The 16,004-nt window shown below is 36.8% G+C and overlaps 1 protein-coding gene across 3 annotated transcripts in view; it reads right to left on the bottom strand.

The window, feature by feature from the left end:
- LOC120525961 (immunoglobulin-like and fibronectin type III domain-containing protein 1) overlaps positions 1-16,004 on the bottom strand; it is a 105,700-nt gene that overhangs the window by 30,975 nt on the left and 58,721 nt on the right. For all 3 annotated transcript variants that reach the window (XM_039748706.1, XM_039748708.1, XM_039748707.1), the window contains 4 exons: positions 12,652-12,776; positions 9,611-9,752; positions 6,821-7,117; positions 927-1,226 (listed from right to left, as the gene is read on the bottom strand). In XM_039748706.1, the coding sequence (XP_039604640.1) occupies positions 927-1,226; positions 6,821-7,117; positions 9,611-9,752; positions 12,652-12,776 (864 nt within the window). The remainder of the gene's footprint in view (positions 1-926; positions 1,227-6,820; positions 7,118-9,610; positions 9,753-12,651; positions 12,777-16,004) is intronic.

Genomic DNA, 16,004 nt, shown 5'->3' with positions numbered 1-16,004 from the left:
TTGTATGGGTGGCATCTGTCAATTGTATGGCATTATGTATCATTTTCCATTGAATATTCTTTAGTATTGCATGACACATTCGTAATCCTGCTGTTTTGCTGACAATTGCCATTATGTGGATACCATTATAGCTAGCTAAGGATGTCACATTCAAGAACCTGCAGTATTTATCAAATAAAAATGTAATCACAATAAAGAACCCAAAATACTTACCTGAAACTATTATATAAAATACATTTAACATTTAAAGCAGTTGACAGGTATGAGTGGAAGAAGTGGCCTTTTTACTTGACTTGATTCATGATGATGAGGATAATAAGAAAGTCTGTAATAGCTACATAAAATATTTATGCTAATGTTGGCCATCCATTTTTTAGGATTCAAGGATGAACTGCACTTCCAGACAGGTTGATTGCTTAAAAGGTTGATAATCTTTGTGAGGCTGAGACATTCAAGTTAAACTAGTTTAACATCACTCTATGACAGGCTGTATAGAAGAAGCAGTAAAAGCTCTGTGAAATTGGCAGACTTCTGTTTTTGTAACATCTCCTGGGTTGAATAGCTCTAGTTCCCATTTTTCTTCCTTTGTATGGCACATCTAGGTGTATCTGGATAGTGCTGCTGTATTGATTTATATTTTTCAAACCTGGCCACCAACAGAATTCCTGTCTTACCTTAGGGCATTCTAAGAAAGCCACTCATGCCAGCATGACTGACATAAATGGATGCTGTGCCAGTAATTATGGAGTCTAGGGTTCAAATATGGGTATGTTCAAAGGTTTACTGGTGATTGTAATCTTTTTAGGTTGGGTTTGGTGCACAGGCATTGTTTCCTTAGACTCTGTAACAGTCAAACCAGTTACATACACCACTGCATACAGTATGCATGTTGCTTAGAAAGCAAAGGACAATGAAAAGCAACAAACCTTTCTTTCCTGCAGTTATGTCCTCAGTCTCCAGGAAGTCACTGACACCCTCTGAATTAACAGCTCGAATTCTGAAGCAGTACTTCTTGCCATGATCAACTTTGTCACTGGTGTAGGTGGTGGTGCTACCAGGGACTTCACCTACTTTAACCCATGTGTTTCTTCCTACTTGCTGCCGCTCTACAGTATAACTGTTGATTGGCTGTCCACCATCATCCTTCGGGGGTCTCCACTTGATCTGGATGCAACTGGCAGAGCTTTCCAGGACTTCAACTGGGCCCTGAGGTGACAATGGCTTATCTAAAAAAAAAAAAAGATATATATATGTAACAATGTCACTGATACGAGGCTTGAAGTAAAAGTAACATGTACCTAAAGAATGAGGTTTCGATTGGAAAACCTGTGTTACCTGTCAGTTATTTAATTCTATGAATTTGTAGTTAAGTACATTCGTAGTAGGTCCAACTTTTGAAAATCCTTTTCACCTTGGAAGGTTTTATTGAAGGTAAAGATTAATTACTGGTCTCAAGGATCTTATATTCATCCCTTTATTTTCCCTTTATTTAACCTGTCAGTCTTCACTAATTACATTTAGAAATTAAACAAATTCCAGCTTGTAGAGCAAGATTTAAAAGATGCACACAAAATGTTAATTTGGAAAAGATGCAAATGTAGAATAATGACAGCTCCTGTGCAAATTACTTTGTGCTACCTCTCCTGTTTCTAATTTGCCATACAGTCATAGGTACCGGAAGACAATTTAAGTAAGCTTGTTTTGTTTAAATATATTTTGCCATCTACTTCATTTACATTGCACACTTCACACACACACACACAGGTAAAGTACATATAACTATACAGATTAACAATTTAACATTTTTATACAATTCAACAAAATACAGTATACTACTGTAATATCACATGTAGGGTCTTTTATTGTCATATGATTTCAGCACAGGGCTCATCATTTCTGTCAAGAACAGACTACCAGTATTCATGACCCATCTACTAAAAATAATATGTGCAGAAGAGTGTTATGGATAAATATAATAAGTGTTTCAACTTCCAACAGCATCACTGGATGCAAACAATTTTAAAAGATTAAACAAACAAAAGTAGTGAAAACTTCCCAGCTTTATTATGAAAAACCATTGTCTATAGCATCCCACTCACAGTTGGTTGTACCACCCAGTGTTGACTGAATAGGCAGTGCTTCCCACCACACTGATTTAGACAAGCAGCCTAGTGGCAAGATCATTATTAATACAATTAACATCCTGTTTTTAATGCAGTGTGTCCTGTTGGCTGCAGATGTGCCAACATCCTCCATTGGATACTAGTTTTTGAGAAAGTGGTTATATGCCATTGATCAGTGATGCTGTTGATTTCATTTTCTATTTTATTGTTTCTTTTTGATAATTAACCTAATTTATGTTCAAGGTTGATTCCTACCTTACTGCTGACACTTCCTGATTCATCTCTGTCTCCCACAACCCAAAAGCAAATGTGGATTAAGCAGCTCAACATGGCTAGATAACATTATTGTTTGTAAGTCCAGTATGAAATGTAATAAAAGTATATGCCAACAGATGGTTGTGATAAGCTAAAAATGCTGACACATTTAACATATTATCCAAAATAAAAAGTCTACTTCTTTTCTTGCTGTTGTAACTAATACCATCTGGTAGCAGTTTTATTCAACTGTAAATTATGTTTAATCATCTTTAATACTGTTCCTATTGTGGTTTGGCTAGAGGGTCACCCAAACCCTTTCCCACACCTGTGCATAAAGGCCTTTTAATCCTTCATAATCTGAATTAGCTTTATAACAAATAAGGCATACATTTTAAAGTAAGAGTTGAGAATTAATAAAAAAATTCATTTTTGTTATTGCCTGTAATTCTATTTTATTTTAATTGTTGTTATAGTGTAACTAGGGATAATTATGTACTGGTGCCTTATATGTCTTCCTATCTTTATGTTGAGCCTTATGGGTTAGGGCCTACTAGCACTGCACCTGGAGGCATGCTTCCCGTCATTTATAAGGAATCAAAAACTGCATTTCCTCAAGTCAGCTGAATTGGTTTTGTTAGGCTCAGTTTTGAATTTTGTTACTGTTAATTCTTTTTTTATTGGTGTATGTAATGCTCTAAATTTATGTGCATGTTCTGCTTTACTGTTATTTTTAAATTATTATATTTTATATCTTTAGTATTTAATGTTTGTAATTATGTCTTGTAACGTTAAGTGTGCTTCCATTTCATGTAATTTGTGGTTGGAGCCCCAGGAGGCAGGCCCTCCCGGATGTCACCACTGCTGAGGACTCCCTCTGGCTATTTAAGGCCAGAGAAGAGGATGCTCTGGTTATTGTGTTTGTGGAAGAATTTTTGTGTATTATAATTTCATTGGATTTACTGGTTTTGCTGATTTTTTTTTTCTGCTCTATTCTGTAGATTGTTGGTCTTGGATTGCTTTTTTAAAATCAATCCTTATTGGCATCTTTTTCTCTTTTGAGCATTTTTCAACATTTTGTTTTTGTATTAATAAAACTTTATTTATAAAAGTTCCGTTGTTTGCCCTTCTGTTTACAAGCCAGAGGTTTGCAGTTGATCACTCTTTTGTGGGTGTTTTTGATATATTTGGAGAAATATCTTGTTATATTGACAGTTTCCCATGTTTGGGGCTTCCTAGACCAAAAGTCTTCAGTTAATATTTGGTGAATGGTTGCATCTGGGTGGGTCTCTTTTAGGCAGGTTGGTGTAAGTACTGGCCATTCTGTAGGCCTTAAACCCCTTTTTGTAGTGTTCCAGACTCCCATTTACATCAGTTAGTGGACTATGGCTATGTTCAGTATGTAAATTTCTGGATTACAGACTTATGTTGGTTGCTTAAAGTTTGCCTATTAGGTTACCCTATTTTGTTTATTCTTGTTCTTATTTTCTGTTTAAATTCAGTTATTAGTAAATGCAGTTATAAGTTTAAAACAACAATGTGTTTGTAATTGTTGACCAGGGGCCTCATACATAACGCCGTGCGTAGAATTCACACTAAAATATGGCGTATAGACAAAAGTGGAAATGTTCGTACGCACAAAAAATTCCAGATGCATACATCTGTGCGAACGGCAACTTTCACGTTCTTCTGCTGCAAAAATCCCATTCAATGTGAAAAGTAACGCACGCGCCTGCTGCCACTCTCCAACTCCTCCCAGAATTACGCCTCTTTGAATATGCAAATCAATATAAATAGCCCTTAAGCTCAGAGTTCTGTGAAAAGGCAATGGCAAAAGCATGGGTGGAAATAGAAGAATGTCAGTGAATACCAAGTGAAGGCAAGGAAAAACGTACTATTTCTTGGTTTAAACAGTGGTATAAACAACAAAAGGAAGTTAAAATTTGAAAGCTCAAGTTCACAAAGTCGCACAGTGTCTGAAATAAAAAAGAAGTTGTCAGATATCAAAGTTACCATGAAAAGGCGAGTCTTAGCCCACCGTCTGAGTATCATATGAAAGCTTATTAGGGTACAGAGAAAAGAAAAAAAAATAGGGACACATTGGGAAAAAAGCTTGAAATGTCAACTTTAGTCTTGAAATTTCCACTTTAATCACGTAGTTTATTTTGTCATTAAAGTAGAACATCATAAACTTCATCTTAAAAGCGTTTAATTTACTAGTTTCTCAAATCTCATCGTAATTAAAGTAGGACATTAAATGCTTTGTTTTGTATGTGTTCTTCTATGTGCTCTATGTGTATGAATCACTACGTGCTTCTTAAACGGGCTTTTTCTTCCTCTGACAGGACACAGAACCCATTACATTCATGATATTACAGTACTCTGAATAATTTAAATACTGAGGTGTATACTTGATATCATTTCAGTATTCATATCATATCAATTAAAGCATGTATTAAACATGGGAACACAGTGGCACAATGATGGTGATGAACAATCCAGAGATTGTTCCTGCCTCATTTAAGATGCTTGCTGCGCTGTGCGCAGCCTTCGATGAAATAATTTATTGCAGCAGTACAGTCTCTTTCAAACATACTAACCCCCAATTCCTGTCCTTCCTTTTCTTTCTCTAAATACCAAATCACCACACAATCAGCTCAATAATAGACGTTAAGCCATCTGTAAGCTTAGAACTCCGATTCTTCAAAACTTTTAAGGATCATTGAAATATCTTCATAGTACATGTTTAATTATTCCATCCATCTGTTCTTCCAGTGTCAGGCCAGCCCAGCAAGAATACAGCACAAGGCATTAACAATCCCTGAACGAGGCACCAGCTCCTTGCTAGTGCTGCAACACTGTGTCCTCACATATTTAATTATTAAAAATATAGATTATTTATCTGTATAATGTAATAAACATATTTTGCTGCATTTCATCTTAAAAATGATATTGTCATCATATGTAAATATGCACTTTATAAAGTGGTGCAGGTTGTACAATATTATAACTGTATTGCAAGTTTACAGTGAGGTAATTGTACTAATAAGTACTATCAGTTCTACAAGGAGCATTCGATGGACTGATTGATTGCATTTATAGTTCTTGGGATGAAACTGTTTCTGAACCACAAGGTCAGTACAGGGAAAAATTCTGAAACGTTTCCCGTGTAGGAGCAGTTCAATAGACAGCAGGACTGAGGCAGTGTGTGCTTGATGCTGTATACCGATAATTTTTTTTTCAGATCAGCTGCTGCTGTGATTCACACTCAGATACAGTGATATGAATACTCCGAGTGGTGCAGTGAGAGTAATATGGAAAAAGATAATCCGCTGTGGCAACCCCTTACAGGAGCAGCTGAAAGAAGAAGAAGAAGAAGAAGGTGCAGTGAGGGTAAAAACGCTAAAGCAGCTATGGTATTTGGAATAGTTTGGCCATTCCTTGGACCATTATATTGTTACAGGTTAATTAAAATCTAATGCCTTAAACTAATAAACAATATGCAGTTAATTTCAGTGTAGATGAGAAAGCCACATCTAGGATGTGGATCTACAAAAGAAAGGGAAACCACACTGGAACAAAAGCACTGTTTTGATGCTGGGTCCCGCCACTTTGCAAAACTGAGCAGAGTACTTGCGTACGCCAGGGTTTGAGCTAGCATGAAAATGTGCGTGGCTTTACACCAAGTATAGGTTTTATAAATCACGATTTGAGCGTGGAAACAGGAGTACGCAACATTTTTCTGCATACGCACCGTTTATACATGAGGCCCCAGGCTCCTTCCTCCTATTCCTAAGTTTTGAATATGAATCTTTTCCCATATTTTTTTGGGTAGAGTAGGGCTGACCAATTTATAGAATTTTTGGTTTTGATTTGCTATTAATGAAAAATCAATATGCAAAACTCGATCATTGTGATTTTCCACAATTTCTTATAGACATTGAATAAAATCCACAAAGCTTTCATTACTCTTTCTAAGCATGCCAATGGCAATGATAAGCATGACAAAAAAGAAGATGAGCATCAGAAGAGGAAGCATTTATAACAGGTAGAGTTAGCTCTGCAGTTTGCAGACTGTTAGGGTTTAACCAGATATAACTATACAATATAAAGTTTATCTGATCTAATCTAATCTAATTACTGCACATGAACAGGCCATCCAGGCATTCCTGCAACATTCCCTCTGGCCTCCAAAAAATATTCTAAACATGCTCAGCAGTTTACTGAGATTAAATATTTAAGAACATAGCCAAATCTTGACTGTATATTCTGTTGTTATATCAGCAGCAATTTTAAGAAAAATCTGAACATATCACACTTATATAGGCCCAGTATGTACATTGCTGTATCAACAACATTAAGTAGAAAGAATGACATTTGCCATTGATGCCATAACAGCAAATATCAAAGGCTGACTAGGCCTTAACTTGGACACTACTTACCAAGAACTATCAGCTTTGTTGCAACCTCTGCAGTTCCACTGTCATTTTTGAGCTTAAGCTTAATGTCTCCACTATCTTTACGCTGGCACTTTCCAATCAGCAAGCGGCTATGGTTGGGACCTTTCTCAATATGCATTCGATGGTCCTCTGCTAGCTCATCTCCATCTTTGTACCATGACGCTTTCATAGGTGCTCGCCCTTGAAAAGGTACTTTGATGACAGCATTCTGGCCTGCTTTCACCACCACTGGCTGTTTTGAGAGCTTCTCCATTTCGTCTGCATCAATTTCTGGAGGATCTAAAAAAAACAAAGATACCCATTTACTTGAAGATGCATGTGTAAGGGAGTGACCAAATTGCCCAAAAAACAAGTACATAAGTATCAGAAATGTAGCAAGGTTCATCATTAATTTGTATACAGATAAACAACAAGTGACCATATCAAATGTCTTGATTTTCTGGAAATGTCTATAGTTATAACTATAATAATTAATTACATTTACTGTATATAGAGCTTTTGTGACTACTCAAAGCACTTTACATAGACAATGTCTACTTCGGCCATACCCAATACGCAGAGCCCAACTGGATGATGCAACATCAACCATTTTTGCACCAACACACTTAGCACACATTATCTATTAGGTGGTGAAAGGGTGACAGAGATAGTTAGCCAATAAAGGACAGGAGATAATTAGGGTGTCAGAAACACCAAACCATGGACTTCAATTTACACAGGACATCGAGGAACACTCTGTTCAAAAGATGCCATGAGATTTTTTATGACCTATAACCATTTGATATCTTTGTCTGGGCCTCTTCCACTTAACTGATTGCAAACATACACATACAGAGTAAGAGACAGACAAGATGCAAAAGAAGAGACAAGGTCAAAACAGCAGAGGTTTGAACAAATTTAAGAAGGCTGTTGTGAAAATAAACAGAAAACTCTATATAAGTCTTTAAACATAAAATTATATAGAGATTACATGAATATGCAAAATCTATGAAATAATAGACAATATAAATCTTTTTTATACACTCCATTAAAATAACAGTCAGTGAGTCAGAATGTGTTAAAAAATGAATGGAGGAGCAGGATATTATCTATTTTTTGAAGTCAAGGCAACAGTAGTTTCTAAAGGCAAAGGTAAAGCACACAGCCATGATTATTGTGCACCATACTTCTTCCAAGAATAACTAATGTTAATCTATCTTTGCCATCAGACCTTCTTGTAGCTCTCTTCCACTCTAGGGCACTAGATCACTACTCTTTACTCTTTATATTTATGGTCATTCTAATACACAGGATTAAATCAATTTGGGAGTCACAAAATTAATACTTTACTTCTACCATTACTTGGCAGGCAGATTTTGAGGTCTGTGTGTCCCATTCGAGCAAATTTGTCAAGTTATATACTCCAGTATATATATATATATATATATATATATATATATATATATATATATATATATATATATATATATATATATATTGTGAACTGGGACCCGGACACAGGCAGACGGATAACATGGTTCCACCACACACCGTTTATTTACAATACTATATACAATTTTTTGTGCACTACAAACCCCAGTGCCTCCAGCACTGATTCCCCCAATGTCCAGGCCACACAGTTTCTCTGCATTTCTCCTGGCCGCCTCTAGTCCTCCCTCCAGCTCCGTCCTCTTCCACCCGACTTCTGCCGATGACTCGAGGGAGGCGGCCCCTTAAGTAGGAACTCGGATGTGCTCCAGCTGCTTCCCGGCACTCCCCTTTGGACACACCCCTGTGTGGCAGAAGTGCCAGCTGTGCACCCGGAAGCCGTCTGGGTGTCTCCTGTCTTCTTCCCCCCAGCACTTCCTGGTGTGGCGGAAGTGCTGGGCTTCAGGGTTCCTCAGGCACCGGGGCACCGCCTGGCGGTGGCCACGGGCCCCTACAGGGTTGAGCTTCCAAGCCCTGTACCCGAGGCCCCCAACATAACCAGGACGGACGCCCCCTCGTGGTCTGGAGGAGGCACAAGCCCTCTTCCGTTCCTCCTGGGCGTCCCGGCCGGGCTCCAGCCCTAGCCGGGGACCACAATATATATATATATATATATATTTGAGATTCTTCTAAGAGGAACCATTTTAAAATCCCTTTTCAAGGTCAAATTGTGTACGTGTATGTCTTTAGAAACATTCCATAGTCAGAATATTATTGCACAAAAACATGTATTGCTAATGATAACCGTCTGACATGACATCAGCATGAGTTATGACTATGACATTCTGCAGTGACTCAGAGTATACTTGTAATTTGGGTACTTTTCTAGAAGATGCCCTGTTAATTTCCACATGACACTGCATCGCATTTTGCACTGTGGTGGTATTGTCATGAATTATGAATTGCACTTTTTTTATAGATTATATCATTATATTTTGATAAAGTCTGAGTGTTATCTTGCAAAAATTTAGCTGAATACTGTAATGAGAAAATCCAGTGTATGTTGACATTATTTTTTATTAAATTCATGTGCAAGTTTATACAGTCCACACATACCGGTAACAGCATTTGACATAACCAGCCTTGCGAGGGGTTGGTCAGCCCTAGGCCCCGCACACCCCTAAGGCTGCCTCTGCAGATAAATGTTCATATCAACTGCTTATTAATTTCTTGATCTCAATCCTGTTGAAACAATTAGTCCATTAAACATTTTTGAGTCCTGATCTTGCTTTTAGCTTTTACAAATCATTCCTCCTCAGACTATATTTTTCAACCCTCATAAGACAATATACAACACAAACTAACCTTCCACAACCACACAGGATTCTGATTTGTGTCCATCTGCTTCAAAGCGGTATTTCCCAGCATCAGAGTCTTGAACATTAGATAGTATGAGTTTATGGTTGCATCCATCGTTATATATTGCTAGACCATCCCTAGACTGCAGCTGTAGGTAAAAGAAGATATAAAAATTAAGAGGCTACTTTGTTTAATTTCTGTTTTACCTCTTCTGCACTTCAGTCTGGCAAACTTTAGTGTATGCCTAGATTGGAGGCTAGGAGAGAAGTTTTGAGTTGAGTGCAGGAAACGTTCAATCAATCAATCTTTATTTTATGTATCATTTTTCATCATAAACATTTATGCTCAAAGTAACATAGACAGAGATAGAAATGGATTGTAAATCTTTATAATTTGTATCTTTTACATCATTTGCTTATATAGAAATAAATGCTCCCTTATTCATTTTCATCTATTTACTGCTGCAGTGGGCAGGCGCTCTGCCGGGGTTTGTTTCCTGCCTTGCGCCCTGTGCTGGTTGGGATTGACTCCAGCAGATTCTCGTGTCCCTGTAGTTAGAATATAGCGGGTTGGATAATGGATGGATGGATCTATTTACTGCATATGATGCATTGGTTGAGCCTCAGTAATTTTGCTTTTTGTTGGATTTCTGGCATCCATACCTTATGATAGTCCAAAATAAACACTCTGCAAGCATTACAAAAATAGATTAGAAAGCATCCATCCTTCTATTGGGAACCAGTACAGAGTAAGGAAGCTTCTCAGTACAGAAATGGTCACAAGGCAGCCCTGAATGTGTCACTAGTTTATCTTGGGCCACTCCCCACACTCATTCATATCTGACCAATAAAGAGTCACCCATCATCCTAAAGGGATCATATTTAGAACTGAATAGGAGACTAGGATGCCTGTAGAAAAACCCACTTAGGGACAGCAAAAGCAATATCCAAAAAAAGTGTAATTCACATTTATTCCTTATTTTTTTGCACCTTTCTAGTTTGTAAATATATATTGGAGATGCCCTAACATTAATCAGGGAACTTTATTTTTAGAAACAGAGAGGAATATGCACCAAAAAGCTCTCTGGACTCCGGAGGTTTACCAAAATGTAATTTAAACTCATGATTTGCAATTAACAAAGCACAGTGCGAATTCAGTCTATAGAATTAGTTTGTCATTATGGCTTTAAGTGAGAGTAAGTAACCTCAATTTTAGCCCTAGATCTACTCAAAACAGTGGTGAAATTTCCACAAAACCTATCAGGCAAGAACACAATTGCCATGTGTGCATTTGTGTTACATTCACAATCTCCTCTATAAAGACACGCTTTGGACTTTCTAATTAAAGGCAGTAAAGGGATCAGAAGGACCTCAGGAGGCTTATTGCATCATATCAGAGCATGAATAACACTTCAGAAATTTGTTATCCTAAAAAAATGTTGTTTCAAGTCTCCTAATATGCTTGTCTTTACATAGCTGGATGTTCAGCCTGATGCATCACACCACAAATAACAGCATGCTGAGAGTGATGGTTACTTGAAGCCTGTCACAACTACAATACAATCACAGAGAACAGCAAATTTTCTGAAATGGTGTCACAATGTCTATGTCATCTTCAGTGCTCCATTCTGTTTTGAACTCCAGATTCCCCTGTGGTGATGATGCAGAATATGATGTTATCAATAAAGCATTATATAATGGTTTGAAATTGTTAGCCACTATGCCACTCACTGGCCCTTATTATTATGCAAATATTAAGAAATTCCAAATATACATAAGGGTTGCTTGTAGTAAAGTTGTTATGGTTCTGTCTCTACAGGCATTCATCTTGCTGTAAATATATAACATGATATAGGAAGCAGTTAATTTCCAGGCTACTGTATTTTTATTAAAAAAAAAATTAAAAGTTCATACTGTTAATGCCTATCAAGAAATTCAGATAATCCGATCAGACATAACATTAAAAGAACCTGCCTCAAGCCACCAAAACAGCTCTGATCTGCTGAGGCATGGACTCCACAAGACCTCTGAAAATGTCCTGTGTTAACTGGCACCAAGACATTAGCAGCAGAGCTTTTAGATCCTGTAAGTTGCAAGGTTGCGTCTCAATGGATCGGACTATTTTTTCCAGCACATCCCATTGATTCTCAATTGGATTGGGATCTGAGGAAATTGGAGGCCAAGTCCACACCTTGAACTTTTTGTCATGTTCCACAAATCATTCCTGAACATTTTTTGTCGTGTGACATGGTGCTGAGAGAGGCCAATGCCATCAGTGAATACCATTGCCATGAAGAGGTATATGGGGTCTGCAAGAATCTTTAGGTAGATGGTACATGTCAAAGTAACATCTACATAAATGCTAGGACTCAGTGCTTCCCAGAAGAACATTGGCCATTTACGTATTTTCTTAGTGAATCCTGCAGCTATCTTTTCCCTAGGTAGACAACACACACAAACCGGGCAATCCACATGATCTAAAAGAAAATGTGATTCCTCAAACAAAACGATTGCTCCATGGTCAAGTAATGACTTTCACGTGCCCAATGTAGGTGTTTTCGGCAGTGGACAGGGGTCAGAATGTGCTATGCACACCCATACACGGCAAGCTGCAATGCACTGTGTGTTCTGACACTTTTCTGCTATGGCCAGCAAGTTTTTCAGCAGCGTGTGCTACAGTAGCCATTCTATGGAATCAGACCAAGAGGGCTAATCACTGCATATGGGGAAAACCCTATAAGACCTGCTGTTTTGGAGATGCTCCGACCCAGTTGTCTAGTTATCACAATTTAGCTCTTGTCAGAGCTGCTCAGATCCTTAAACTTGCCTATTTTTCCTTCCTCCAGCACATCACCTTCACTAACTGATTGTTCGCTTGCTACCTAATACTGCATATCCCACTATTGGTGCCATTATAATGAGAAAATAAATGTTATTCAGTTAATCTCTCTGTGTGGTTTTAAAGTTGCAGCTGAACAGTGTATATGCTTTCAGAGATTATCCGAAAAAACAGCTGTCATTTTCATAATTTTTATCAATTTTACATACCTTCACACCATCTTTAAACCACATGCCTTCTGTTTGGTCACTGCTTAATTTGCAGACAAGTTCCGCAGAGTGGCCCTTTCGTGCTTGAACATCCATCAGGCCGCTAACAAAATGAGCACCTAAATCTAGAGAGACGAGAAAGGAGAGTTCAGCAGTTTGGATTTTCTTCTACGTTTTTTTAGACACAGCCTACCAGTGCAGACACAGCAAGCATTTTCAAGCTTTGTTCAGGCATAAACAAACTGCAAATATCAAAGTGTGTTTCCACTGCATCTTAACAATATGCATACAGGTGTAATTTAGTATAGTTAACAAAAGCATGGAGATAATTTTTGCATCATATTACAATTACCGAGATTGTGGAACCTCATGTCACGCAGATTACATGAGGAAACATAAATGTATGTTACACCTGACAGGCAATGAAAAGAATTTCTTATGCAGAGTTCAGTGCTGAGTTAATTTCTATGCAAACAGTTTTATGAGTTGTACAAAATAAAGTTACAAGGTAAACACAAACGTGTACAGTATATAAAGGAGTGGGTGTGTATGTTATGTAGATTTCCTGATTATCTATGAATTGGCTCAGCATTGACTGACAATACATATATGAACCTTGCTCATGATTATACTTACAGTATTATCTGGATTTGGATGTATTTATATATTACAATCTAAAACTATGTATTAACTATTTTTACTCCAACGGTAAACACTTACTTCAAACGATCTTTCTAAAATATATCTAAATTTCATTTTCATTTTGATCAGAGCTGCTTTGAGGTCTCTGTCCAGTCTATGTTTAATTTCATGTGTTTTGTTTTTCCCAGGCCTCTTACTTTCAATTGTATCTCGAGTCTATGGGAACTCTTCTCAAATTAAGATTCTGAGATGAAGAAGCCATTAAGGCCACAATTATCAGAGAGACCTATAAAAGACTTCTATGTATCATGCTGCTATTCTGTGGCATTAGTTAGCATTTGCTTCTATAACTACAGTTCCTTCTGTCCCAGAGTAGACCTTTGGAAGAATTCTTAAATAAATTTCTCTTGTTGAGATTATGTGGTTTGGCTTTCAACTTTGATTTAGTTTATGTGTTGGGAGAATTTGTTTTTTGGAATCTTATAAAATGTTTTCAGGTTCTACTTTACCTTTTATGTGTGACTTGATTTAACACTTTCGGATTTCATCTTCAGCTTTCTTTTTTAATCACATACTTTCTTTGAGTTTACTACGAGGCACGTTCAAAACGTTTTTGCATTTTTTTAACTCTATTGATTAAGCATTTCAAAAACAAATTATGAGCACTTTTCTACATAGTCACCTTCCTTTGTGATGTAATTTTCCCAATATCACACCAACTTTTTAATGCCCAAATACTACACCTCCTGCCTTCACCGTTTCCTACGAAAATAGAAAAGTGCAGAAATTTTTTGAATATCCTTCATATTTTAATCTGTCATTTAAAACTTTCCCTCCTTCCTATGTAGGTGTCGCTGCTTGGTTTTCATTCAATTATTTTTCTTTGAATTGTTCTACAGTTGGTTTATTGGCTTATCTTTCATTTTCTCATTATTTCACCAGTTCCACTTTGTTAAAATTGAGATGTTGTTCCTTTCTGGCTAATACATATTGTATATATAAATTAATGACTCTATTATTTTTGTTTAGAAGTGTTTTTAAGATTTCAGCCTTCCTCTTAGAAATTGGTCATGATCATTTTCACTGAATTTTCTAACAGATTAAACTGTCAATACCACAAGTATCACTTTTAAAATCAATATGAACATACTACAGATTTAGGAAATTCATTATCAAGGATATTATAAATTATAACAATCTTCATGTGCATTAAATATTAACTACAGCAAAGTAATTTGGATTATTGTTGTTAGTGTATGATTTATACTATCCACTTAATCAGCCTATAATGAGCCTCAACTACTGGTGAAAGGATGAGGTATAGCGATTTAGAATGACACATAAAAACTTCAGTTCTAATAACTTCTGAAAATGATGTATACAATATATGTATTTTTCTAACAAAATGGAATTCTGTTTTTTTGGTTTAAATTTTGTAAATATTTCAAACTGTGGTATGAAGTAAATAATGATCCACATTACAGCAGTGAACTCTATTAAAGTTAATGCGAAATAGCATTGTTATTATAACACATTCAATTTCCATTAACACATCTAAACCTTTCAATTGACTCAGTACTAATTGAATATTTTCATTGCAAGGATAACCAAATGATAAGGTAAAAATTTTGGTCGGCCTAAGCCAAGTATCAAAGAAACCCAACATGTTGCTTTGAGTGTTGATTAGTTGCAAAGTAGTTCTTTCTCTGACTTGGTCATCTAAGAATATTTGGACGCAGAACTCCCATATATTGTCTTGGTTTGTGCATCAAGTGGTGGCTAATACCCCGAGGTGTAAACCCAAGGCTGAAAGTTCAGTTCTAACTGTTAAACTGCTATGTGACTGTCAGCAATTACCTGGCTATACTCTTATCATATGGGCTCAGTTCTCTTCTTTGCTTGGGAAGTTTCCCCGAGATGGATAATAATAATTATAATAATCAGTGTTATCTTTTTAGTGTCTATATGAAAATTATATGCACTACTGCATTTAGGAAATACCCACATCCTATTACAGTTTTATATAATCTCAAAAGTGAGCAGTCAAGCAAAATGACACCTTTTTTTGGCTAACTAAAAAGTTACTGCAGTTGCTTGACTTCTCACTACAGCCTTAATGGCTTAAACTTAGGGTACAACACCCTAGTACTACAGATATACTCGTAGTAATAAGAAATAATAAGAAGTGCATAATACATTTTACTAAAATTCCTCCTTGATATAATACCAGAGTAATAAATGTACCCCTGTAAACTATATCAAGGATCATGGAACATTGAGTTGTTTTATACCGTGGTTGTACCATGGCACTAAATTTCCATTTCTTTTCAAATATGCTATGTTGTTGTATCATGATATAATGCTGTAATGAGCCACGGACATACAGATTCAACCTAACATACATAGTATGAGGTCTTTTACAAGCTGGTGATTTGAGAAGATGTCACATTACGTGACATGTAGTTATGGGGTCAGATTTGCAGACTGCAGTTGCTGACTTGTCACCAGACCATGTCAATTTAAATAACTGAAAATAGCTGCCCATGTCACATTTACTGACTGGGTGCTAATCTTCTAACATATCCCTTTTCCTGACGGCCAATAATGTGCTGCCTGATGGAGCTGGCACTTTATGAAAGGCTAACAGGTATGTTGAGTTTCAATCTCCTTTTTAATTTGTTCCATTCTGTCATGTTATGTAAAACATGAGA

The sequence above is a fragment of the Polypterus senegalus genome, chromosome 3 (genome assembly GCF_016835505.1).
Source record: "Polypterus senegalus isolate Bchr_013 chromosome 3, ASM1683550v1, whole genome shotgun sequence".
Classification (NCBI taxonomy): Eukaryota; Metazoa; Chordata; class Cladistia; order Polypteriformes; family Polypteridae; genus Polypterus; species Polypterus senegalus.
Note: the sequence above shows the minus strand (reverse complement) of the source record. Positions and strands in the feature narration are given on the sequence as shown.